This window comes from Hylaeus anthracinus, unplaced genomic scaffold (assembly GCF_026225885.1).
Source record: "Hylaeus anthracinus isolate JK02 unplaced genomic scaffold, UHH_iyHylAnth1.0_haploid 27353, whole genome shotgun sequence".
Taxonomy (NCBI): Eukaryota; Metazoa; Arthropoda; class Insecta; order Hymenoptera; family Colletidae; genus Hylaeus; species Hylaeus anthracinus.
This window is the reverse complement of record NW_026535158.1, coordinates 23,008-50,329: the sequence shown is the minus strand read 5'-3', so window position 1 is coordinate 50,329 and position 27,322 is coordinate 23,008. Positions and strand designations below refer to the sequence as shown.

General features: G+C 43.3%; 1 protein-coding gene across 2 annotated transcripts in view; it reads left to right on the top strand.

Annotated features, from left to right (window-relative positions):
- The window catches only part of LOC128893327 (protein groucho-like), a 73,587-nt gene that overhangs the window by 27,649 nt on the left and 18,616 nt on the right, over positions 1–27,322 (top strand). The window contains exons 2-6 of one of the 2 annotated variants that reach the window (XM_054154213.1): positions 5,689–5,786; positions 9,150–9,213; positions 16,975–17,019; positions 19,921–20,058; positions 26,152–26,449. In XM_054154213.1, the coding sequence (XP_054010188.1) occupies positions 5,689–5,786; positions 9,150–9,213; positions 16,975–17,019; positions 19,921–20,058; positions 26,152–26,449 (643 nt within the window). The remainder of the gene's footprint in view (positions 1–5,688; positions 5,787–9,149; positions 9,214–16,974; positions 17,020–19,920; positions 20,059–26,151; positions 26,450–27,322) is intronic. The other variant, XM_054154214.1, reaches the window with a different exon arrangement.

Below are 27,322 nucleotides of genomic sequence, written 5' to 3'. Positions count from 1 at the left end.
TTCAGTCATACTTTGTTCAAGTTTCAATTCTTCTATAGATAGGTATTCATGTATAGATTCGAGTGGTCGTGGATCACGATCGAAGGTGCAAGATCACCTGTATGCGACAAGTATCGATAATCGTCGGCTGGTATTAAAGTCACATAAACATTAATAAGGGAACGATATCCGAGAAGGCTAAAGAGAGATTAGTTCTTCCAAAAAAAGAAAAAAAAAGAAGAATAACATTGTATTCGCTATCGGCGATTTTCAAACTTCTGACCTTCTGTAACCTCACGTGACATCGAAGTCACGTGCTCGTTATCTACTTTTTTAAAGCCTGGTTTAATCCTGTTATCAGTATTGACCTGCAAGTAATCTGTTTACTACTATTTTACAATTTTTTAAAAGCTATTAATATCATCGATTAGCTATTTCCTGAACGCCTTACTGCCCTTCTTCCAGTTCCAAGACACGAATTCATAAATTTCCATGGACTACTAACAACATCTAGCGTTGTTTAAAAACACTAAGGACACCATATAATTGATCAATCACTGCACGTATCAGGTGGACCAGAAAGTAATGTCGTTTCTGCGAATGTCAATATGTATTTCGACCTTACAGTGGTTCAATAACTGAACTTCAATTTGTTCCTGTGTACGGTAAAGACTGGATAAGTGCAAGACAGGATTAACTGGATAAATGCAAGATGACTATCCCCACCACTGAGCAGTGTAATATGACCCTATCCTATTGATACGCTTCTACCGACTGCTTTTTTTCCACGGACCTCTTTCTTTTTCACTCTCTGTCCTTTTATAAGTTCGACGCTCGACTCGAGCCAAATGTAAACATAGAATAGAAACCTCGATCGAATAAATGCAATGCTTGGGTCCCGTTTTTCTTGCATTTATCAAGTCTATACTGTAGCACGCGAGGTCTTGATTTCGCGCTGGAATTCAATATTTTATCGGATCCCTTTGGATTCCCTGGTTCCTTTCGCGGGGATAAAGGGGCAGACTGAAAAGCCCAGGGAGCCGTGAAGGGAACCGCAAGAGACTCTTTGGCGCTAAAAGACTGGATTCCGCGATCGATTCGGTTCTCGTCGACAGCTGAACCATGCCCATGGACCCGGGCTCTCTTCGTTTCATTCGATTACGACTCGATTGCGATCGAGGTCAGGAAGATATCCGCGGTGGTGCACTTCTAGCTTAACCCCGGATAAACCCGGGCGCTAGCCTTCTTCCATCTCGTTTCTCTCCTCGAGGACGTTCCTTGCTTGCCCCTCTCCACGGTGGATCTCGAGGATACCGCACGCTTTTGGCTCGTGGAACTTCTAGCGAGATCCAGACGCTGATTAATCAGCGTACCTTTTTGTTTTCTCCTCATCGGAGGAGTAATCAACCGAGTTTCGCAAATTATCCAACCGTTTTCGAGACGAGATTTATGACTCGACGTCGAGCTACGTGGAATAATTGACGCCATCAAGGAAATAGAGGACTTTAGATGGCGTAAAACGATTGAATAGGTGTCTGGATGGAGGACCTGTGTTACAAATAGTGGAAAGTTGGGTTTTTTGACGAAGAAGGACGTATTAAGGGTTCCAGAAATGTCGTTTCTTTTACGTTAAATTCAAACTAGTAAATTTGTAATATGTTTTTATTTTGTAACAATTATGTAATCGTCCTTGTTATCAACAATCTTTTGCCATCTGGTATGCAAATTTTCAATTTCTGATGGATAAAAATCATTTGATACACAGTGAGCTGACAAATAATAAACAAGTACATAGAATGCTAAGAAAGCATCTGGAGTTGCCGGTGGATACCAGAAAAAAAAAAGGCCTCGAGCGTAAAAGGTTAACAATCCCCAACCGTCATCTTCGCGTCTGCGAAGACATAGGTTCTCCGGGATCGTTTTCGCGACGTCGCGTCGATCGATTTTCACGGGTACAAGAGTTATACAACTCGGCTAACGCGACTATGGTTGTAGGGAGCGTATCCGACACGATCTACAGGTCGGTCGAAGGACAACGCTTGCGTAGGCAGGGCTACGAACGTAGTTAGCAGAACACCATCCACCCACCCATCCCCTTCTGACTGTTCCCACCATCGTTCTCGTCCACACGTGCAAAGGGGATCCCCACGTGTACTCTGAACGCACACGTACACGCGTGCGCCGTTCGCAAGTTCATAGTTTCGGTTGTAGCGTGTAATCCTCGCGGACACCGCAAACATGTAATTAACACTTGCTCTCTCTCTGCGAGCCGTTGCAGTCAGTCGAGATCGTGTTGACTATAACCCGACTGTACGCTCCGTGTAATCGTGTGCGCATGCTGAGCGATGTAACGAACGAGAACTACTATACGGGGTGTCCTGTCTTGGAAACGCAAATGTTTCGACAGGGAAATTTACCGTTGAATTTTACGCCGAGATAACCACGACGCCGCGGTCTCTAATTCTCCACGGTTACAGAGACGTCGAGTGTGTTTCGAGACGACTATTCCAGCTTGTACTCGTAAATCGGCGAGTCGCGACTCGGGGGACCGTGGAACCATTGGTAGTGGGTCGTGGGATTGGATGAAAGAATCGAGTAGCTTTTAGGGTCTTGTTTTGGATGTTTTTGAGAACGTGAACTGAATTTTTATTTAGTTGTGCTTAATTTTTATTTAGTTGTGCTTAATTTTTAATATTTAAAGAAATTAAAGCATTTGAAGAATTAATTAATTACCTCATAAAATTGTATCGCGACGACAAAGCTGTACTATGGTGAAAATGAAACATTTGCAACGATTGTTTTCGCGTCTACAGCCGCACAGTTTGATTCCGAGAATCGCTCTGTGGCAATACTTACATTCGGCACAGAGGATTGGAACATAGTCAACGAACTATCGACCACACACCGTCTTTCACTGAATAAAATCTAATTCGGTCGATCGACGCAGAGGTGTCACTCCTTCTCCAACAGATGTTCGCAGTCTATTTTGAATTCGAACCAGCTTGAATGAATCCGTATTTCCCGTGCATAATACACGCGCTCCGATTTATACCGATTTAAACATTCATCGGGGCATCCATTAACACTCAGATTCCGATCTCAGATGCATACGATATATATATATAATTCAAAACATTAAAAATATTACAGAAATTAATAATGTTTAAAGGGTACGTAACGTAGATTTCGAAAATCATTAAAATTAGAACCACTCTAGCATATATAGTATGAGAAAGGAATACATAAATTATAGAATAGACTAGAATTAAATAATAAATTTCTAAAAGGGGGTATATATTGATTCATGCTAACAATATAACAAAATCAAAAATATATTAAATCAAAATCCCATTATTGAACCTTATTGTCGAGAACTCCAACGAACGAAAGAAATATTACCTCCTCGACGTTGTAAATTTTCCACAGACAAAATCGACATATATATTAAGCATTGTTCGCGGAAACTCCATCTTTCACAAAGATGGACACGGTACCATTCCCATAAACGAACAGGTCACATGTGAAATTGCTCTGTGCCGTTTGAATCGTTGGAAATCCCCGCGGTTACGAGAGGAGGTGAGGAGATTCCACCTGCCAGGAACAATCTCGTTATCGCGATGCGTCATTCGTTGCATTGTGTGCTCGTCCACGCGTGCACGATTGCCGATGGCGTTTAGATGTCTTTTACCGTTTACCGTCTGCTCGAGCAGCTCGAGCATCGTTCGAACGCCTCCTCGGGCCTCTTCGCTACGCCCGTCCGATTTCACCCCTCTGCCGCAGCTCATTCCCTCTCCCCCCTTTTAATCCTCAGGCCGCGAATCGGCTAACGCACTACTTCCTGCATCCATTCCGCTTCTGCACGGTGAACAGCTGTGCGAAATTAATTATACAGCGGCGGGTTCTGACGCGAGCGCTCGCTATCTTCCTTTCGACGAGCCTCTCAGGGTTCTCTTGGCGAGCGCGATCGATGCTCGTTGACGAGCTGTGAAATTTTGATAAAATCCACCAGCTGTTAATTAGTGACAAATTTGAGTCGCTGTCTGGCATCAGCCACGAGGAAAATTCGATTCGAGTAATGGGTGAGAAATCGAATCGTTTGTTGGTTTATCTTTAACGTTGGCATCATTAAACAGTTACGAAAATGACATTTTATTTTATTTTATTTTATTTTATTTTATTTTATTTTATTTTATATAGTCACTTCCATGAGTATTCGTACTCTCTATATTCATCGATAAAATTTATTTAAATTAACCTCTTCGGGCCCTTGACTATATATGTGGACGTTTAGTTTTTAATAATTATAATTACTGTCAATAATAAAAAGAACACAAATTTAATAATAAAGAATATCGTCCCTGAAGAGGTTAAAGGATAGTATGTTCTTCATTTTATAAATATATACATGTGTAAGATTTATTCGTGTACATATTTGTTTAATTTAGACTTTCTTTAATGGATAGACAAGGTATTTAAAGGACTGACTTGTAATGAATTCTGTATATTAAAGAATCCCAATACTCTGAATGTTTCTACTTTCCGTTTAGAAATAATCATTCAAAGCCGGGGAACCCTTTTTTCCCTACCACGGCGCAGAGAAGAAACACCGCATGGAAAACTGTTTTATTCATATCGAGAGTAGTCGTTTTCCTCGCGTAAACCGAGCGAAATCGATCATTAGAATGAAAGCAAACAGCAAATAAACGCCCGCTGCACCAAGCGTTTTTGCTGGACGTCGGTAGAATAATTCGCACGTATATCTACGACTAAAAACATAATGATGTACAATCTTCCGTCGGTGGTTTCCGTGCAACGTGCGTCCACGATTAATAGAACAAAGTTTAGATAGCAAAGTTTGCTCGTGTTTTACATGTTGCTGCGTTATAATGCGATATCACGCATAGCGTAGTTAGACATTCTCGAGCCACCGCTGCTTTCACAAAGTAAGTCGCAATTTGTAGCGACATACTCTCGATATACTGTCACGCTATTTATTTATTTTAACGCGGAGTTAAACAATTTTAAATCAATACAAATTGTATAGAATTGGTGGAATTATTAGGAAATGCCTGTGACGTTCGTAATAGTCGAGACTAAGTGGAATTTACATTTTTAAAATTACGTTAAGCTACGGTAATTAGAGAGATACACTGAGGATATGGAAATAAAATATACATTAAGGCGTATCGCATAACCCCGTCGGATATAAGAAACGACAAATGGTGATTAATGCTCTCTTTGTTTGCGTGTATGAATACGTGAGAAAACGTGCAATTAATGAATGTAGATAATAATATGGAAATGTATTTATAGAAACTATATAGAATATGAAAAAGATCAAAGTAAATACGTTGTATAACGTAAAGCATACAATCGGTAATAAATGAAGCCCACTGTTGCAAATACAGTACATTTACATTAATTCACGCTTTTTAGTATTTATATATTAATCAAACAATGTGTACATTTTGTCATATTTCTATTTCTGTTTGGATCAAAGGTACAAGATAAAATGAATAACAAGTAGATAATCTTTAATAATCGTTCCGATACTTGATATATAAAAAAAAAACTCAACTTAAATGGTCGAAAACAAGTCGAACGATTAAACGAAGAAAGTGAATAAAAATGAAATAAATTCGAAATGAATTCTATTTTCGTAAAGAAATATTTTATTTTGTTACTAACATCAGTCTTGTTTCCTTGCAGGGTCCACCACAACCCGGACAGCAGATCAAATTCACAGTCGCAGAATCTTGCGACAGGATCAAAGAAGAATTCAACTTTCTACAAAACCAATGTCATGCGTAAGTAAAGTGCACGTTGCATTGCAAAACCTGTTTAAATCGGACGTACTTTGAGACACGTCTTCCTCCGCGTTTAAGTGGAACCTCCAAAAATGTTTGGCGACCTGCCACTATAGCTTCTAGTTGCTACTAATTCACCCGCAAATTAATATCGGAAATTCAAGCGTGATCTTTAACAGACCTATTATTACAACCGTCTATTAAGATCACATTAATTTGTTATGCGCAGGGTGTGGATTTCATGCACTCGTGGCGTATGCTAATACGGAAAATCGTATGCAAAACGTATGCAGTGTATATTTCGTAAACTAATATAGTTATATTAATATTTCATTCGGCATAAGAGCATTTGTTCTGTATAATTTTAGCATATGTTTTTCGTATTTGCATACGTTATAAAGTAATTAAGCCAACTGGTTCTATAAATCGTATGTAATTCGAAAGGATTGCAGTAAATTCGTGAATGATGACAATAAAAGATAGGGCCCATCAGTGCTACGAGATCTGGCATCGAAATCTTTTTAATAATTGTATTGTCCCTTACTTATAAACATTTTTTTAATTGATTACAGCGTGGACAAAACGAAATGTTATCCAACTTCTCGTTTATACCCTTCGTTACTCGTTTCTTTTGTACATTTACCACCGTATGCTGTTTATATTCGATAATAACTAAGAAATTGAATATAAAAAATTGAAGAGGCACGAGTTAGGTAACTACGACATTAAGCGACAAATGCTACGGCATTAAGTCGTCGGTTAGCTGTTCGCGGTTCCTTTCGTTGCTGCGCGTTTAAAGTATTTAAAAGTCGACGACTTGGAAGCGTTAAAATTTGAAAGACGAGCATTCAGCGTCAAACGAAATCAAGTTGTAAGCAGCGCGTGTAGAAGGCGCTTACCAGTACCACCGGCGCCAACGCTGAAGTGGAGCATGAAAAAAGTTGCCTTTAAAAGTTCGACGCGAATCGAGCTCTTTTTACGAACTACGAGAACGTCCCCTTTGGGAATTAATATTTGAAAGAGTGGACGTCGCAGTCGATCCGAACGAAGCCATTCTGAAACGAATAGCCAGGTCTGTAGGTGTATCGTACCGTTGCCATTTTTTTAATGTTTCCATTTTTGAGAGAAATTATAGCAAGCTATATGTAAAAGAATATTATATTATACATCCAATAATATAGTATTATATATAATATATGTTTGCGAGATTTCGTGGAAAAAATAGCGTTTGAAAACGCCTCGTTCCATGTCATATTTTAATATTTTTTAATAGAAATTTTGCAAGATATACTTCAGAGTGTATATACTAACGTATACAAATTTAAATATTCCACGGTGCATGGTTCTCGTGTTAAAAATTCAAAAAATTGAACAAGTGAGATCCAAAGTTCGACTCCGAAAGTGTTAATTCAAAAGCAGTCGAAGATACAAACAAAAATGTCTCAATAAAAATTGAGAATTTCTTCATGCCTCGCTCATTTATACTTTTCCTCTATCTCCGACTGTTTTTCGAGTTTTAATACCGATTTCACTCTTGAAACTCGACCTACCGTAGCTAATCAAATCTCGTGTAATGTATGTTTGACGGCTTCGCAAAGCTCCAAAGTTTCATCCCAATCGAAGCTTCTATCGAGCAGTTGTGTACCAATCAGTGTCGACGATTGCACGCCACGAAGGGACGATGCTTCGCTCGAAGCTCCGTATCTTCGTTAGTTCCTCGAATATCGACCTGAAATTTTCGCAGGTCTCTCGCGAAAGGCGAATCTTCCAGAATCAAAAGAATAGAGTCGATTTTTATCATCCTTGGAAGTGCACGTCTCCCCATGAATCGTACGACGAAAAGTGGAGTCGTGAAATGGGGCACCTGCCCGCTCGTACGCTTCCCTCGGGTTCTTCTTTTGTCTCGGGTAGGTGAAATACACACGTACACCAACGGACAGGTACACGTCGCGAATTGAAAGAGCCTGGGAATTCTCGCAGCTGCCTCCGCGGGTTGCACGCGATCCGCAAAAGCCATAAGTGATTTACGACAAACGCGGCTATTGGCAGACGCGTAATGACACCCGTGCGCTCGTAGCCATCGCGAATACGGAATTAAGGAAGCTCACGGCTGGCTGCTGGCCGTGGTGCTGCATTTTTCAACGTTTCGCGGATCGAAACTCTCATTGTTCCTACGTGGAACTTCCCTGCCGGAAGTTTCAAGCTCTTTCCTTTTACGCTCTCTGTTCCGTTCGTTTCTTTCCAACCACCTTTTTTTTCACTACCCTGCCGCGTTGCTCTTTGAAGTTGGCTGACACACACGCGGAGGTTCCCCCAAGTCGATGGAATATAAGAGACCGAGGGTCGATCGAAATAGTAAGCGATATGCACTTTAAAGTGGTCGATGGGACTGCGAGGCCTGCCTTTCGTGCTACGGATACCGACGCGATGGAAATCGGCATTTTTCGCGTGTGCTACGCTTAACCCTCGAGCATTATGCAATTTTCAGTTCTTCTCGAATGGTGTCTGAAAGTCTCGATGTTAGAGGCGGATTCGAATGTTTTAGAAAAAGTATTCGACTAGATATTCGCATCTTTTTTTGGAGCGGAGTAAACTTCTATTCACGTACAAATTTTATTATAACACAGAACTTGAATTTTTATTATAAAAATTATGTACTATAGGAACTTCAAATTCGAACGCATGAATATGTATATTCTGAAGTGTATCTTGTGAATTTTGTATTGAAAATGGCGCGGCATCAGGATTGTTTTTGAAACATCTTATTTCAAACAGGCATCCCGTTTCGTAAATAAAAAAGTTTCGTCTTATAGTTCTCTATACCATATTTTTTTAAAAATTTGACTGTTCTAAGGAGCCTTTAGAATTTCCAACAAAAATCATCCCACAGTCAAAGGGTTGATTTACGTATCAATCACGCGAGGAAGCTATCGCAACAAGTCGATTATTAGTGACTCCGCCAGGTCCCGACGATATGGATACTGGATATCCGATTGTATTTAGTCCCGCGGCTACCTAATCGCAAGTTCCTCGCCAGTTCGACGCGAACGACCAAAGTACAACATAAACAGCTTGATCGCGTACCGTTTAGACCACGGTTTAAATGGTTTCGCGGGTACCGGTTTATACGCATACATAACCCCGGCGATAATTAATATTAACGTTAACGCCGCGAACGTAAAGGTCGGTCGTAAACGTTGCTCGAATTTAATACACCCTAACCGTGCTCCGCGCGGAGCAGAGTTAGGTGCCACGGGCACACGACTACAAGCCTCGGACGATAAGGGAAACGTTCGCCGCGATATCCTAACATCGTACGCTAACATCGTTTAATCTGTGCCTCTCTTTTCTCTCTGTTCGCAGCTTGAAACTCGAGTGCGAGAAACTGGCCACGGAGAAGATCGAGATTCAACGACATTACGTGATGGTAAGGAATCACCATTCTGTAACACTAATTCCGGTTAAGCCCCCTCCTGTTCGTGTGCTCTTTCTCTCCGTCCTACTATAGTTTCGCTCCGTTCCCCTTTCTTCGGTAATTCCGTCTCGCTCCACGGTTCGCTCCACGGGTCCCTCGTTTTCCCTATCCAGGATAATCATGCTCGCTCGACCGCTAAACCACCTCGGCTTCTTAGCATTAATTGCATCCTCGCCGCACCGACTTTACATTGGCCTGTTACGCGCGCGCTCACGCTCCTCGCATATTCGCCCCTCACGTACACGCTCGGCCGCCAGCCCGTGTGCACGTGTATCTGTATATTTATCTTGCGCACCTACAGTGCATAGCTAATGGCTCTAAGAGGCCAGCGGTTCTCAGCGGTGCTTCGTTTTGGTCAGGCTAGCTTCCAAAAATGAAGTGCCGGATAATGTTCTTGAAGGATTAGGTATTTTAGTGGAATCAAGGGGTTAAGGGGTACTTTTTTTTTTTTTTAACGACTTCGAGGTAATTTTCTTGTTCTAATTAGACACCACTGCAAACATGAATCCTTTATAACAAACCTATTATCATTAACAAAATAGTTTAGACTCACGATGTCCCCTCATAGGGGAACATCCGAGTGCAAAGGGTTAAATTGTGATGACCTGTGACCTCAATTCTTTTCCTCGTAACCATCCATCTCTTCACTCATTCCCTAACCATCGATTTTCCCGTTTTCGCTACGCTCGCGACCGATAGCCTGCTCAGTATACAACAAGCAAAGACTCTTGGAACCAAATTTCCCGCTCAAAGATTTTATCTAGGATCCAACTCCGATCTCCGACTCCGAACCACTGGCGTGTCGACCGCGAGCCGCCGTTTTTAAACACCAAACGACAAAACAATACAGTTTGGCGCACAGCAACGAAGGATAATGTAGCTTAGTTGCCCTCATTATATCCCGAATGCTTCTCTGTCGATCGACCGTCGTAAACCAGTCTAATTATACCGATCCGCGTATCCTGCGAGGAAATCCGAGTCGCCGCGCACGCAAGATGGGATTTATTGCCAGGGTGTTTTCATGGTAGATGCCTCGGCAGTTAACCCTCGCGAAATTGTCCTGCGTGCGTGAGAAGGATCAGAGGTGGGCGAGTTTATCGCGGACCTGGTGACATAATTAATCGACGCTGATATCGCGGCTATCGGTCGCGAGCGTAGCGAAAACGGGAAAATCGACGTGTTTCCTTCCTGGACGGTTGCGTAAGTCTCGGCTGGAGTTCTTTGGGGTATTCATGGGGGAATAGATTTATCGTTGACCAGGGTCGAGTGGTCTTGGTGATAGGAGAATGTGGAGAGATGGGATTATCGATAGGCTAGGGTGGAACTTCTTTCTTTACTGTGCCCTCAGGGGCTGGAGATATGCTTGATCTCTGTTGGGGATGCCCGAGGAAGAGAAGAGAAGTGTATAGCCAAATGTAAAGTAATGCAAAACAAGTATTTAACGAACACCAAGTTTTGTGAGTTAAGCGCCCAATACACAAACAAACTTTTACTACAATGTACCTATCTTCTGGAAAACTTTGTTCGAATTTTTTTTAAGGATTGCGACAGCACAGATTGTACAAAGTACAGATGACCATCTCAAGAATTGCATAAGGATGGGAGTTACAAACTCCCATTAACTTTCAGTAAATTTGTAAACGAATCAGGTCATTGCTTCCCATTAACTACATTTATTCTTCGACACACATATTATGAAAATATAGATCGTCTTCTTTTGCCACGTGCAGTTAGTATCATAAGTATTCGTAACCTTCGATATCTATTGAAGAAATTTGTTTAAATTAAATTACAGGTTTAATGTTTCCCAATAAACTTTTCGTTACAAGTGTATACGTATTTATAATGAAACATTTGTTGGGAAAGATCAACCTATCATTCAATTTAGATAAATTTCTTCGATAGACGTAGAGGGTACGAATACGTATAGGATTGACTGTGTATACCATCAATTAGAAGAAACGATGGCTCTCGCAGATCGCTGATCGACGCGATCTAATCTCTACACCGATACGACTGACAATTTCGACGAAATTGGCGTGGGTAGTTGATAGTAGGACACCTTGTACGATCATACGCGAACGAGTCGGCAAACGCAGCATGCCGGAGGCGTGCATCGGTCCGATACTAATTTATTGTTGTCCTTTGCGCGGTTGGCAGCGCCCGTTGGCTGTTCCCGGCTTCAGGCTCACGGGTAGACAGTGTCCCTGTTTTTCAACGACTGGCTCGGATGCTAGGGAGTGTCTCTCCCGTTCCTTCTTGCTCTTCTTGCGCGTGAGCGTTGTACAGTCTTAATTGGCGCGGAGGCGACTAGTTTAAACACGATTAATCAAGCGAACGAGCCGACACGGCTGCCGCCCGAAGGAAGTTACCACGAAGAGAGAGAAAGAGAGAGAGAGAGAGAGAGAGAGAGAGAGAGAGAGAGAGGGGGGGGAGAGACTTTGGAGATTTATCGGCACGAACCACGGTGCCAGCCGAGTACTCCAAGACACGTTCAGTCTCATAATTCGTGTTGCCGTGGAATGTAGATTTCGTTGTCTGCCCCTCCCGCCCTTCGGGACATTATTATTGCGTGTAGCGTGCGCTAAACGCATTGTTCGCCCGCTAAACGATACTAGATTCCGCGAACGTCACCGTAAATATTATCGCGCTCTTTCCGCGCGTTAATGCCACGGATATCCTTATCCTCCGCAGCTCGTTCCACGTTTTACCTTCTAATCGTGTGCGGTGAGTGCAGCAGTGTCTCGAATAATGTCGAGAAAATTTGAGAGTAGCGATATGTTGTGGTATTAAAAAATTCCAGAATGACGAGTGTAAGGCTGGTATCGCGATCGGAGTGAATTCTGACACGTCTGGACGACCTCCTTTAAATTTCTCGGGAATTTGCACGTCGATCCAGTTTCTGCCGCTTTGCACGTGGTCTGGAAGACACCAGATAGCCGAATAGATATACTTAACACATTCACTGCGGTGTAGGGTATGTATGCCTCGTATCGCGTTTCATACTGCGCGAGTCATACTTCATCGAACCTTCGTTTCACGCTGGGATGATATTTTCGTAGTTTTTTTCCAGCATCTTTATTGACCTTTGTAGAGGACGATAAAACTTTCTTTTATATTCATTGGAGAACAACATCAGCTTCATTTAATTATCATTCGACATACAGTCAGTCCCATAATTATTCGTACTATCTGTATCTATTGAAGGAATTTATTTAAATTAGATAGGTTTGACGTTTCCAAATAAAATTTTCATGATGTATTCTGACAAACGTTATAAGAAAAAGGCAGACAGAATTTCTAGCTGTATAGACAGCGTACAAAGTAGAAGAGTCCTCTCAGGCACTTGAGAGGGCAGGCCATAACCTAAACTTCCTCTTTCGTTATTCTGCAGTGCGAGATATATACATTGTACATATACATTGTATATTTTCGGTACATTTATTTTTGTAGTGAAATAAAATATTGAATTATAGTAAATACTCCAACAGTCCGATGGGTCCACCGACTTGGCCGCTCGGTCCAAGTATACCCCGGTCAAAAACGTTAGATAAACGCTGCTCCGTGGAACCAATTACGTGGTTCCAGGGCTTCTCGCCACCTATTCCCCCCGCATAATGCTTCTTCCACGAGAGTCTAGAGACCTATCGATTTCCAGGGTGCTCGTTCGGCCGGTCGATAAAAATTTGTCGGGCTGAATTACTACACCTCCGGCACGCCTTGGCCCGATCATTTATCCCCCCTTAACAAGACCACTTTCTTTCTCCCACTCGTGTAGCTGTTCGAGCAATAGTACCGGCGACGGTAAAAAAGGCCAGGTCTCTAACAAAAGGCCGCTTGTTAACTCGCTTAAACGACGTGTACAGAGTACATCTCGGTGGGGTGTCGGAGCCAAGGCGGAGCGAGGAGGCGAAGTTGGAGGCGGAGGCGGCAAATCGAGGGAGATCGCATGCTTTTTCTCGTTCTCTTTGTCGAGTTCATTAACAAGCGCCACGTTAAGGACGCCCGGTGCACGGGGGTCGAGGCCCGCCACGTTAATTTGTTGTGCAAGCCATAATGAGTCGCGGAAGTTGGTCCAGAGTGCGCTACTGCTAAGGGCTGTTGGCTGGTGCCGCTGATCGTCGCTGCCTGTTCCCGCTACAGCAGTTGATCTTAACAACCTCTGCCTCCTGCCCTCTTCGTCTCCGTGTTGCCCTCTTCCCTGCGTTTCTCCTTCTTCACCACCTCCCCCACGGCTTCCTTTCCGTTGGCGGCTCGCTTCCTACCCCCTTCTCCCTCGGGTGGAATAACTTACTTACGACGCAATTAATTCGCCCGTGTAATTACGGGGCTAATGGCCCGTAAAATTAAGAACCTGTACCTGGCTCTCGAGCGTGTTGCACGCGTTCTTCTATCCTTCCGTTTCCCCCCTCTGCTCCCTCTAGACCGTTTCTCGTCGCTCTGTCTCTCTTCTAGCATCTGGTCACCTACGTTCTCCGTCTCTCGCTTCCGTTTCGCTCCATCGTGCGAACGCGTGCACGCAACACGGAGACTAAACTTCTCCCGCACGCCTCTGTGTCTCCTCTGGAGTGTACTCGGCTAGACCCGATTAAGTTTGTCGCGATTAACGATAATTAATAACCCGTTACCGCGGAAAGCGACGAGAGGACAGGTATGCTCGTATCGTAAATTTCATCGATAAAATTCAAAGCAACGCGCGCGCGGTACACTTGAATTCACGCGAAAGTAGCTACGATAGTCGATGGTAAACTGGTAGCTCGTGGAACGATGCACAACCGTGGATAAACAATGTCCGGTTGCGAGGAGTGCAAGCTTGCGTAGCAACTTTCTATTGGGTTAATAGCAGTATCTAACGTGGGAGTGAGAGAGAATTTGTGGATGAGGAGGTTGGAGGCATGCGGATGATTGAGGTTGATTGATGACTTTGTATTGTACGAAAAGGGACATGTGTGGATGTGTCGGCTTATAGACAGGGAGAAATAATATCAGCCTGTAAAGAGTTTATAATTAATTTATTATAAATGACTGACTTAGAGAATACGAGCGCTTAGAGCAATGTAACTTAATCATTTTGAAAAGGGAAAAACAACCTTCTTAGAAGTTTTGAAGAAAAATAATATCAAGTATTTTAAGGGTTTCCCTTTGCGTGTACATGAGGCGACAAGTTCATTTTTATTTGCGACTCCAGTAAGGTCAGAACGACTCTTTCCCTGCATTTTTAGTCTGTAAGAAACCCTGTAACGGTCAAGTTGCCGCGTTTACTCGGTGCTTGGCAAAATTAACATCAATTAGATATAATAATATTTATCCTCGATTAAATACCTTCTTTTCTGTTCAAAATCACCCTTCAACAACAAGAACAAGAAAATGGTAGATCTTAATAATTCTAGTGTCGCGCAGCACACCGGAACACTCTGATGTGTTAACGCGTAGAGTTCTAGGCTGTAAGATTACCCAGTAGAGACAATAAGGTTCAAGGAATCACTCACGTTGCCAAAACAACAATTCCCCTTTCGTCGTTAGCGTCGCAAGAAACTCGGAGACTTCCCGATTGCAAAGTGTCTTTCATCGGCTATCAACGGCTGGTCGTTAGCGGGACCGCGAAGAGGCGGTCATAATTGCGGTAAACGCGCATTTTACCGAAGGGAACGTTTTGTAGCGTCATTACTTAACAGTCGACTCCGTCGGTGGTCATTTAGCATCGCGCGCGTCGCCTCGCCTCGCGCGTTAACGCTGGCGCGGCGTTTCCTCGCCGTCGGCAATTTAGCATCATTTGCCAGATTTGTCCGTGTCTTGCTTCGTTATTTCGACGTTTTTTCTTTCCCTCCAGCCCGCCTCCTCGCCGAGTCGCCTCCTCTGCATCCGCGTCATTAACATCCCGGCTACCATTAATCTCGACAACGACCGTCGCGCAACACCGGCTCCGAACTAGATAATCTCGTCGTAACTTCTGTCGGTACTTTGTACTCTCGCGATAAAAAGCATAGCGATATAGCGCGATCCGGGGCCAGACATATTTCCGAAGCGGTGGAAATAGACCTTCCAACCAGTGCATAATTTATTCGAAACGACGGTCCTCCGGGTTGTAGAACAAAGTTACAAACGAGTCGGCCAGTCATCGATCTCATCGCGAATCACGTCTAACGAGATTTCTACCGCTGCTTGGATGATGGTTTCATTTTTTTTTTTTTTTTTTATTCAGGGACATCAGGATGGCATGCCTTTTATCGCGTGTTTTCTAACGGAGAGTGCCCCCAGGGTTTATAGTCGAATGGGTTTAATCTGGGCTACCAGAAGACCGATCTTCGGCTTTAATGAATGTCGGAATGCTAGTTTCCCAGCGAAGTTGTTTTTGCTTTGCGCGGAATCTTGTTGCGGAGGACTCGTTATCTTTCGTGGAACGAGTTGTCGAGGATTTTTTTTTTAAACGTTTTCTAACGCCAACTGGGTGAAATTTTGTCGACGTCAGTGACTGTTGCTTCTCTTCAGCTTATCATTACCCACTTATCCGTTAATTCGTACTCTGGCGTGTTTCAAGAGTTTTCTCTTGGAGATCTTTCTAGATCTTCAAAGGAAGCCAAGATTTATCCCTCTAATCTCGATATTTGAACTTATGGTTTTATTCTGGTTTCCTTTCCTGACATATCCTCTTCGTATTTTGGATTTCCGTACTTCCAAGAGAGACTCGTCTGCAGTTTGAAAAGCTTTTACAGTCGATCCTATCTTTAGGGCACTGTCTTCCTTAAATTCTCCTCAAGCTTCTTCTCTTTACAAAGCCTTCGAAAAGCTTTGTACCTCGCAACTGCAAAGGTTTATCGGTTCCACCGAGCACTGGTTTTCCAATCTGGGTTTCGCGGCGGTCACTGCACAGCAGCAGCGCTTCTGCACATTTCTGGTGCAGTCTTCCGTGCTTTCGACTCGCGCCGTGTTGCATCCATTACTTCGTTAGACTTCACAAAAGCGTTTGACGCCAGTGATCGCAACCTGTTGATTGCTGGATCGTGCAATTTTGGCGCTACACCGAGTGCTTTAGCTTTTCTGCAACCTTATTACACTTCTCTCAATGCACATGGCAGATATATCCGATTTATCTTTACATACTCACCTTGATCTTCGTACGTTACCTTCATATTCCGAAGATGCTCCAATTTCAAGATTCCTTTTCCTCTGTGTTTGTCTACTATTTCCACTTCTACTTTAAATTATATAAATAATTGTTTTACCCTTCCCACACTTGATAATAATAAACGTTTTGTACTAAACTACATGCAGAAGATTATTAAAAATAAAATCCTAATACTAGAAATTCTTGCACTTGGCCTAAAATTTGAAGAAACAATCATTCTAATTCCAGTTGAACATTGGTGTTTTCTGAGCACGTATATCAAATTCGGTTTAGATTGCTTTATTATTTCGTGAGATTTCTCCAATGCAGACTCAGAAATGTAGTTTTACAATATTCAACGGTTCTTGTACCCACAACCCGTTTCTGTTCTTTCAATCCAAATACGAAGAAGCTATTAGAGCCCGAGTGGTAAGTGTAGAACTTGGGAAGGGATCGAGATATTCGAAAAACAGCATAGTAGCCGCCTTGTCCGGCAACAAACGTGTTAACTGTTAAGTGTTAACGTCAGTCCCCACCCAAAGGCTGCGATTCGCAGCGTTAAAACTCGTGTACCTTCGCTCTAACGTGTCTCGCTTTCTTTGTTGCAGTACTACGAGATGTCGTACGGCCTAAACGTGGAGATGCACAAACAGGTGAGTTTCAGTTCCTTCTTTTAACTTTGAGGGCCGTCCATTAATCACGTGATGCATTTTCTGGTACATTTTGACTTTTCGATAGCTTGAATGTTTCCAATTGAATCTTATATATATATTATATAATATATAAATATTTATATATATGATCGCCACGTCATCCAAATATGAATGACAGTGTTTTTCACTGAAGAACTAAAAAAATTAATTCTCAATTTTAAATATCAAAGAAAATAAATTTGAATGAAATTCTCGAATTTAGATGAAGTTACAAAAATAAACAAAATTTGATCTCAGTAGAAATTTTCAAGGGTATTATGAGACATTTACTTGGATGGCAACAAAGCCTATCGTTTAATTTAGACAAATTTCTTTAACAGACAAAGAGGGTACGAATACTCATAGGACTGTGGAAATAGGATTATATGTATCGATACCCTACAAGAGATTTTAAAAAACTATACACGATGAGTCTTCAGTATCCATCCTCCACATGATTGATCGTGACAATTATCGCGAACCCCATTTCCCTACCTAAAATTTCACGTGATTATTGGACGCTCCCCTCTGCTACTTCGACCCGAGAAACTGTCTTTCGTCGTGCAATTCCGTTTCGATGATCTTCGTGCACCAATTTCAAAAGTATCTCTCTCTCTCTCTCTCTCTCTCTCTCTCTCTCTCTTTCTTTCTTTCTCTTTCTCTTTCTCTTTCTCTCTTCCTTGGTTTCCCTCTCTGTTGTCGCAGTCGCGCAGCACTCTTTCTTGGCTCGTCGCGAGACTCGCGTTGGTTAACGTCGCGTGTTTGCCCAAGTCATTAAGCCGGGATAAGTTTGTCCCGTGTACACGGCCGAATAAACATTTGCCGCGATGACTCGGCGACACGGAACGGGGCTCCGAGAAAATCCAACGGCAAGAGGGGCCACCACTTTCGACGCTGTTCCGAGAAGACGTGCTTCGTTCGATAAACCGGTAGCACGACGCCTCGCGTCCTGGGCAAACGTGTACTTTTTTTATTTAGATTAATTTTTACGGTGGCAGCAGGCAACCGAAAACTTTGGTGATTAATTCATCTGCATCGCATATAACCTCTTTCTTGATTGTATTTAAGGGAGTATATGCAATTGTCGTAAGAAAAAGATGAAGATTTTTATTTAACTGTCTTATTTAATTTTATTTCATATCTGAAAAATCTAAATAAAAATTGTTTTTCTATTACTTTCTCTTAAGTTAATCGTCTTCCAAAAAAAAAAAATTTTGTAAAGATGTTTTTCGTGCGTCCAAGGTGGCTTTTCCTTTTAAGGACCGTCGGGGGTGCTCTTTTCTTACGATTCGAAGATGGTAACCCTCCCAGCTGAGATCATGGGGTCTCGAAATCGCTCGTTAAACTTGCGAGAACGCTTTATCCCCCGCGTCTCGTTAATCATCAACGTTATGTCCTCGCGCGTCATTTAATTCCCCAACGTAGCCTCCCGGCTTCTTACGAGGTGCGACAAAAATAGAGACCCGCCTCATTTGACGAGCGCACGCCGCTAGAAATACAGAGGTTCCCGCGAAGATACGGATACGCATCGTTTGTGTATTCAGCGCCTCGACTGTAGACAGTATTTTCGCCAGAAAACGCTTGGCGGATGTTGCCTCGCGCAGAAAGGAATTCGCATTAACAAAAGCGGGGCTTTGATTCGTCGACACGGCGTTCCGCGTTTCTTTTTATACGCGGAGTGTTTCTAAAATGGCTGATCAGGGTTTGAGGGTGCAGTGGCTTCGAGGATACGTAACAATTGAAGGAGAATTAAGATTGGAGGATAGTTTATATAACATTCATATTTGAGTATAAAAATTCCTTCGATATTAAGACTGAGGGTAATATTGTATTACTCTTTATTTTGAATGGAAAAAAATAACAACGGTACTTGTAACTCTCAATTACATTGTAAAGGTCTATCGGATTCAGACTTTGATTAACTATTCACATCTATTCTAACATAAATTAGATCGAGGACATAGGAGGTTGGTACTCTAACTAACAAAACGAATAAATATTTCCAATGAGAATCATAATTGTATGAATATAAAGCCACAGAATTAATTTCTACGCTTGATATTTAGTAATGGAAAAAGTTCTAGTCCGAGTGCGGTTCTGTTGAATTTTGTAACGTTGAACGCGGCCAATTGGCAGAGAGATATACGAGCCACGTTAAATAGAAACAAGTCGAAAGGTAATTCCCGCTGCACTCTGTTTTTTGTCGGGCTAATTTTAACTCCAGCCGCCTCTTAAAAGTGTCCGTGCTTAAATATTTCGCTCGCGGAAAGGGGCCGAAAATATTTTCGATCGCGGGCAGCTGGGAGGCATGTGCGCGGGCGAAAAACCAAAGAAAAAAGCTTTCTCCCCCTGTTATGCACTTTGTTACCGGGACGTTTTACTACGCAGCTCTCACGCGTCGGCCGATCACCCACAGCGTTTAGGCGAAACGGAGCAAACGCAAGCGTTCTTTTGTTCGACTATGCTCGACGAATACCGATCGCTATGATTTCGTTTTCACGCATGCTATTCATCCTCTTCCACCCGTTTGACATTCTCACCCATTAGAGATTGGTGCACGTAAACTGCCGTTTACATAAATGAAATTTTAACCGCAGAAAATATTTTTGAAACGTATTTTTAATCGAAGTAATTCTTTTTAATCCATTGCAATGAGATTCTGTATTAATTATATACACAAAAGATAGAAAATTATAAGTTCTTTTTTTGTGAAGAATCATCAGCATTGAATTGTGCAATCTAGCATAGAATCGTTCTGACAAATGCTGACTTTGTGTTTGACTTTGATGTCGCACCAACCAAATATTGAACATTCTTGAGCATTTATCTGTTTCTCACTAATTGCGTTGTGTCTTCCAACAGGCCGAAATATCGAAGAGACTGAACGCCATCATCGGGCAGATTCTGCCATTTTTAACGCAAGAGCATCAGCAGCAGGTTGCATCCGCTGTGGAAAGAGCGAAACAGGTCACGATGGCGGAGCTGAACTCTATAATAGGGGTAAGCGTACACATATATTTTTAATTAGCTCCACAAGACTTCCGGAGCATCGACTTGCTCTCAGGCTGGTTCGATACTGTTTTTATTTATGGAAATACAGGGGCTAGACGAAATTATACGAACTCCTACATAGCATACTTATACGTTGCTCTGGTATTCAGCTGACTCGATAATTCCCCTGAACGGTCAGTGTTAGTTTGAGGAGCACCTAGACAAACATTTTCCCTGGCTAGCATAATCATCTGATTTAAATACCATGGAACCACTGAGGGTAACTTTAACGAACAGCTTAAGAAGCAGATTTTCTCTAGCATCTCTAAAACATGAAAAGTATACGTAGGATTATCTTGCCCTTGTAGGAACTACAAATTCACGTTATGTTTAAATTCTACTATTACAAAGTTGTACGAATCTATTTCAAAAAGATTAACTGAAACTCAGTGATAAGAATTTTCACTGAGAAATTAAATAAATTAATTCTGAAGCCGAACCGTTCAACCCTCAGGAACCTGATTTTCCAAATTAAATTAAAAAAAATATATTAATGTACGCGATATGCCTTGAAACAATTTCTCCACGACTATGCCTAGCCAATAGTCTCCAGTCATCGAGTCACTTGAATCACTGTGCACACGCATTAACGGCAGCCCGATCGCGCGCAGCTTACACGACCTCTAGTCAAACATTTCTTTTTTTTTTTTCTACCATGATCGTTTATCCAGTCGTCGAGCACACTTGAATTTCCATATAACAGACTCCCAAAACGGACGTCGGTTGCGCTCTCGAGCTCGGTGAACGCATCCTTTCCTTTCATCGGTTGTGGTGTCCCGCGACGACGGGACTTCCGCTGGAAAACGCTCGTCTCATACTCATAAGCAAAGTGCCGCCACGGCAGCCGCGCCATCGTCACGGTGAAATTGGCAGTCGGTCGTCGCGGCGCGTATAATTGAGTTCCGAGTTGGTCCTCGAGCGCGCGACTTGAATAATTCCGCGGTCGTCGATACATCGCCGGCCTGAACAAATGTACGATGCTCGTCGCCGAGCCCCTGAGGCGTGCTTGAATTATTCTTCTTGCACGTACAGTTACCTCCATCGATAAGTCCCACGTCGCCTTCTGCGTCTGTTCTTATATACGGGGTGGACATGGAAAACGCGACGCGAAATGGAAATGAGGCGATTGGGAAACGCGAAAGTAGTTGGATATTTAGGAATATGTTTGAATGGGGCATTATTACAAATTTAATATCTCAGGGTTGTATATGTTTCATCTGATACATCTTAATTACGTGAAAATAATTTTTGTTGATAATTCTTTTTATTAAAATGTTTAATATTCTCTTTGGACCACTTGCTGGAAAACGTGGCTTCGCGGTTTCTGTGATTCTGTCTTGTAGGGTGAGCGAGACTGGAAAATTCAAAAATGTTCTTCTAAAATAATGACGTCGTTACAGTCTTATTTATAGCGTTATCAACGCAACGACATCCAGTCTTCATCCAACGACCCCAACAAATCCCTCAGAAAACCCAAAAGATAAAAAGAAACGACAGGCACCGTTGTAAGCCGTCTAGACTAAAATCTCCAGCTCCCGTCGCGTGTCCTCGATTTAACGAGCGCGCAATCCTGACCGCTACAAATCGTTCGATCGAGGTCGCGACACGAACCGCAATCTGCAGTTGCGTAATACGCGTCATCGGCATGCGGGGATATAATCAGTGCGTGCACTACGCGGCGAATAGTAGGGTACAAGGTGAAGCCAGAGAGTGTGACACGTGCACGTGCACCCGCGACTCCTCGTTCGTGCTCGTTGAAAGGGGAGCGATGAAGGAGGTTCTCGAAGGGTCGAGACACTAAATAGAGTAAGACAGGGAGGGGAACAAAGTGAGTCGTGGTGGAGGGGAGTCGGGCGGGGCCGAGGGGAGGACGGGGGCAAATAGACATAAGCGCCAACCCCCATGAATATGTATTACTCGGTAAACAGGGGTTGAATCAATATTTCGTTTAATAACACCGTGGAACCGGTGGAACGCAATTCTCCCTGCGATTTCTCTCGCTCGCACGATGCTCCCCTGGTGCTCCTCCGTCTAATTCAGTGGCGCAACAAAGTGCACCATCCGACGCGGTGTGTGAAATGCACGAGGGTGTGTAATTTGTGAGTTACGTTCGGAGATTGCAGGATTTGTGTTTACGGATTCGACGGGAACGTTTTGCTCGTTTCGCGAGGATCTTGGAAGCGCGATTTGTCTATGGCGGAACGTGAAAAATTGACGAGAATGTATTCTTGAGACGCGCTTATGCTGAGATGTTTAAAATTTTAGGGTATCATTGATGTAACAATTAACAATTTGACCGTTTCGGATTTCTCTATAAACCGTGACGTGACTTTTGTACGCCTTTTTTATTTTATTTCATCTCTACCAAAGTTCCATGGACTTTCAACGTTCCTTCAAAGGGGACATCCGAGTGCGAAGGGTTAATCATTCCATACCGACCCAAAACTATTCTTCAATTATTATTTAATTCCAAACTCTTCGTTACTCCCTTCATTTTACTAAAAAAAATTCCTTATCCTCGTATTTATCCAAGTATCGAAGAAAGTTGCGCGCCACTGATTTAATTGGACTTCTCCCGGTTATCCCTGTCTCCCTGTCGGTGTTTTCACTCGCCCCGTTCTTGCTATGAATGCATATACGCTTTCGTGCACGCAACGGCAGGGGCGCGTTTGTACGGGCGCGCAGGGTATTCCCTGACACGTATTTAAACGCACAGGTATGGACGAGTCGCACCTCGGGGGCAACGCGACGCCGTTGGACCGATCCACCCCTCGGGCACAGGCTGGCCACCCCATCCCGCGTATTATTCACGGCGCGTTAAACCTCGTTTGGGACTATTACGTTTCGTTTGGCACTGCACGGACGACGTGGTCCCGCTCGTTGCTTCGAATACGAATTGAATACCGTTGGGGGGTTAATGGAAGGATGGGGCGTTCAGCCGTCCCGACGATTTTCGGTGTGTATCTATTGTGTTTATCGGGGAACCCTCGCGCGCCTACGTACAGTGGGCGTAGAAAGTATTCGTGCGACTTGAATGAAGTAGTTAGCTTCGTGTAAAAATAGGGAACGGTGATTTGGTAACCAAAATGTGGAGTAGGAATTCGTTTGTTTGTTTCTTTTATTATTTTTCAACCGAAGTGGAAAGAGATTTCTATGACAATAATTTCCTAGTAATCTGACAGTCTTTGGTTTACGGTGACTCGATTTCAACTGTTACGAATGAGTGTTAGTGTCGAAAAGGAATTAATGACGTTATAATATGATCCCATAAATTTCGTAGATATTGTGAAATAACTTCTGTTTTATTAATATTAAAAAGATCAGTATCCCATCGACGAAATGACGAACGCCTTCTTTGCGCATATGCAATTGTTTAAATTCGTTTCTTCGTCATCACAGATTCCGTTTATATGAAACTAGAATTTATACCAAAACTATTAAACTCGCGACGCAATTTTAATTAAAAACTCAACTTTTCTGAAGCCTACCCAAATCGAGGTCCAATAACCACGGTTACTCGAATCTTTCACAAAATCCGATAAATAATTTCCCCTCTCGATTACACGAAACAACTTTACATCCGATTCCATTGCTTCAATAACACGCTTACCTTCGTTCAAATTCATTCCAAATTGCGAGCCATTTCCACTGGAAAAAAAAACAAAAAAAAAAAAAACCTTAAATAAATTCGCGCATTAATATACGTTTTCCGCCGTAAAATCATCGAAAATACGACGGACGAGCAGATACGCGACCACCGCGAGCGTGCGCGTTAACAGTACACTTTATTAGCCAGAATTTCCACCGTTCGTTTCGCTGAACGTCAAACAATACACCAGAGACTCGCCAACGCGATTCCCTCTCCCGCCAGTCCTCTGTGCACACTTGAATTCCGAGCGAAAAATTGTTCACACGATACGCGCCGTTTCTATACCCAGGATTATGCAACGTTATCGTTGCCGCGCGATATCGCGCCTCTCTCTTTCCATTCCAATCGCGAAAAGAAAAAACAACAACAAAACGGTTCCGATTATAATTCGACGCTCGGATTCAACGACGCCCCCACCCGTCCCCCCTCTGCACGCGCAAAACAAATGACGAGCCGTGAATTCGTTTTTTCGTTACAGAGAGAGAGAGGGAGAGAGAGAGAGAGAGAGGCGGGCGTTGGGTAAAAAGAACGCAAACGAACGGTTCGCTCGTCGAACGGGCAATAATTGCATAATGCACCAATGGCGTCACGAGCAGAGGAAAATCCATCGACGGGCGCGGTTATTTTCGTCGGAAATCGGGGGAACAACTCGACTTTCAACCGGGGAACAATTACGCGACGAAAAAAGCCAGCCAAGTACGTGTACACGGCGGGCGTAAAAAGTGTTCCGTGCAACGGGTAACCTGAAACCGGAAGTTTGGATAATTACTTGACGGGTTTAGTCGCGAGTCTCGAAAAAAGTATATTCGTTCGGGGAGAATATAACGTTGGGATAATATTGTTGTATCTTTGCTATATGTACATCAATATTACCATTACTTATGATCACGATGCCTATTGGAGTTCAAATGCTACAGATATTTCAGACAAAACCAGGTCTGATTCGCAGTTCACTTGCCCCTCCTCCTCCTCCTCCTCCCCCCCCCTCCCGTCTCCCAACTCTTTACACAATTTTTCTCATACACAACATCATGATAAATTCTCAAATTCTGATATCAGATTCCTACTCGAAAAAATCCAAGAAGACCTCGTACTCCACTGTCCACCCAGAATCCGACTTTCTCTACTGTCGGTCAATTGCCGTTTTACGCACAATGGCCACCAGAGAGTGAAAGAGAGGGAGAGGCAGAAAAAGGGAGACATCGTCTGTAAGATCGAGGGGGTGATAACAGAGGCCGGTAAACTCGTTACGTGCGCGAATCATGCTTATCATGGATTTCACTTAGGTATTTAGGGGTCGAGCAGTGGGAAGGGGGAGAATGTAACACGACGGTACGCGAACGAGGGTCGTGGTCTCGTCGTCGAGGGTGGATTATGCGAAATAACCCCTCTCGAGGCCTACGCGGCGCCGATTGTGTACGATAGTTATTTTCCTGGACTGTCGCTGAATGGGGCAAGGGAGAGACACACGATGGGGTCAGGGCAGCGTGTGTATACGGCTCGTATGGTCTTCCCGCAGCACAGTTTACCCCCTGGGGACGTATTTGCGGCGCCCTACACGCACGTGCACGTACTCCACGGATGTAGCTTGCAATTTGCCTTGCGGCCACTCGACTTCCGGCGAGGGGCTTTTGACGCGCAACAATTTTTACCCCCTCTCCTTCTCGTCTGTCGGGGGCCCCGTACCGAAACCCGAGGAAAGCTGCCGGGCAACGTTCGGGTTCGTTTCAGCGAGATGTTGAGCTTCTTTTTTTAAGGGGTCTTTCTGAGGGGTTTTTGTAAACTCTGTCAAATTATTTTTGTAAGGTTACTGTGTTGGGTGGTATAGTCGCTGTGATTAATTTTGGGAAACATACGTGGCTTGTAATTTAGTTCTGTAGAGTATACATAAGTTAATAAATATCATTTACCACTTTCACAGATCTTGAAAGAAACATATACAATAGCGTCTAAAGATTCGCACAAAACTCGTGGGTAGTTGTACCAAAAATATATAAATAGAATATTCCTTTTTTTCTCAATACTTTCATCATCAGTAAACGTACATCTAATCGTATCTACAATCTACATTTTCTTGATCGAAGTCGTACGAACCATTCACAAATTGTAAATTATTTTCCGAATTAAAAAATTTTATTTATACGTCACAATCCTCAAATATCGAAGGCTATCCGTAAAAATACAAGTATATCCGTAAAAATACTGTAGGCACATATGTGACGAAAATAAACCTCATCCCCCCGGGGGTGAATTGTCCCTCCTACATCCCTTAATTTGAAACATGTTTGCGTAAACTGAACAAACAACGAGCCGCTTCAGGTGGCAATTTTTATCGACTCACCCTGCACGCAATACAACTGATGTTAACTGTTAAAGTTCAGCGACTTTGACAGCCGCTCTTTCTGTTTCAGCAACAGAGACCAGATATACCAAGGTTGCTGCAACAAATGCACGCCCAGCAACTGCCACCGGGGGCGGCGATAGGCGGTCATCCCGGCCTACCCGGACTTCCGGGACTAGGGCCAGCTGGTGGACTTCCGGTGTCGACTTCCGCCTCTGCCGCTCTTATTGGTCTTGGCCTGACGCCTGGAGCCGCCACAGCACCCGGTGCAACGGCGGCGCATCCACTTTCGATGCTTGGCAAACCGGAACTCCATCGTGGCCAGCCCGACGACTTGAAGAGCAACGGCGGTGAGTACTCCACTTCTCTTTCATCCGCCTTGTCTCGTAGGAGCCGACGTAACGGTTCTTCGAACGATAATTGGCACAATGTATAGGATGTGTGTGTATGTGTGTGTGTGTGTGGGGTTGTAATTAAATCAATGTAGCTTCGAAATTGTTACTTATTTGAAAGTTGATGATTTTAAGGGGGGATTCGATCTAGGAAAGAGATGCATATTTGGAGAATTTTTTTTAGATAAACAGTGTCATAAATTTTCATGTTTAAAAATATATTAAATTAACGAAGTTGTGGGATTGGTATTGTTTACATGAGTATTTCGCATTCAAAGGGTAACCGTAACGTAACTCTAGCAAATCCAGAGATTTCTTTCTCGGAATTAGACACAATATTCTTGAAATACGTTTTTTTTTTTCGGGAAATGGGACCAAAGAGAATTCATTAAAAAAAAATATTAGTGTTGTGCCCCCTTAAACTCGGTCAGCTTTTGTTCGCGTTACTGCCGGTTAATTTCCACGCTTCCTTTAGCAATGCGTTACCGTCCCCCCCCCCCCTCGACCGTTCCAAAAACCGCAGAAGCCTCACCGTCGGAACTGGAGAGAGAGAGAGGGGGGGGGGGGGGGGGGGCAGGGGTCCCCCTTTCACGATCGAATTCCTCCTGCGCCCGCTCCGCGGGAATCGTTAAACCCCGGAATACTCGTTATACGCATACTTTTCGCCCTTTCACACGATTTTAATTGCCACCACTGTGGGCAACGCGGCGGGAAAAGAAATTAACGAAATTCCGGCCTTTGGTCACGTTCGAGTGCTGCCCACCCTCATCCTACCGTACCCCCCACGCCCCTTAGCCACCCCAATATAACGAATCTCACCTGCGAGCGCGT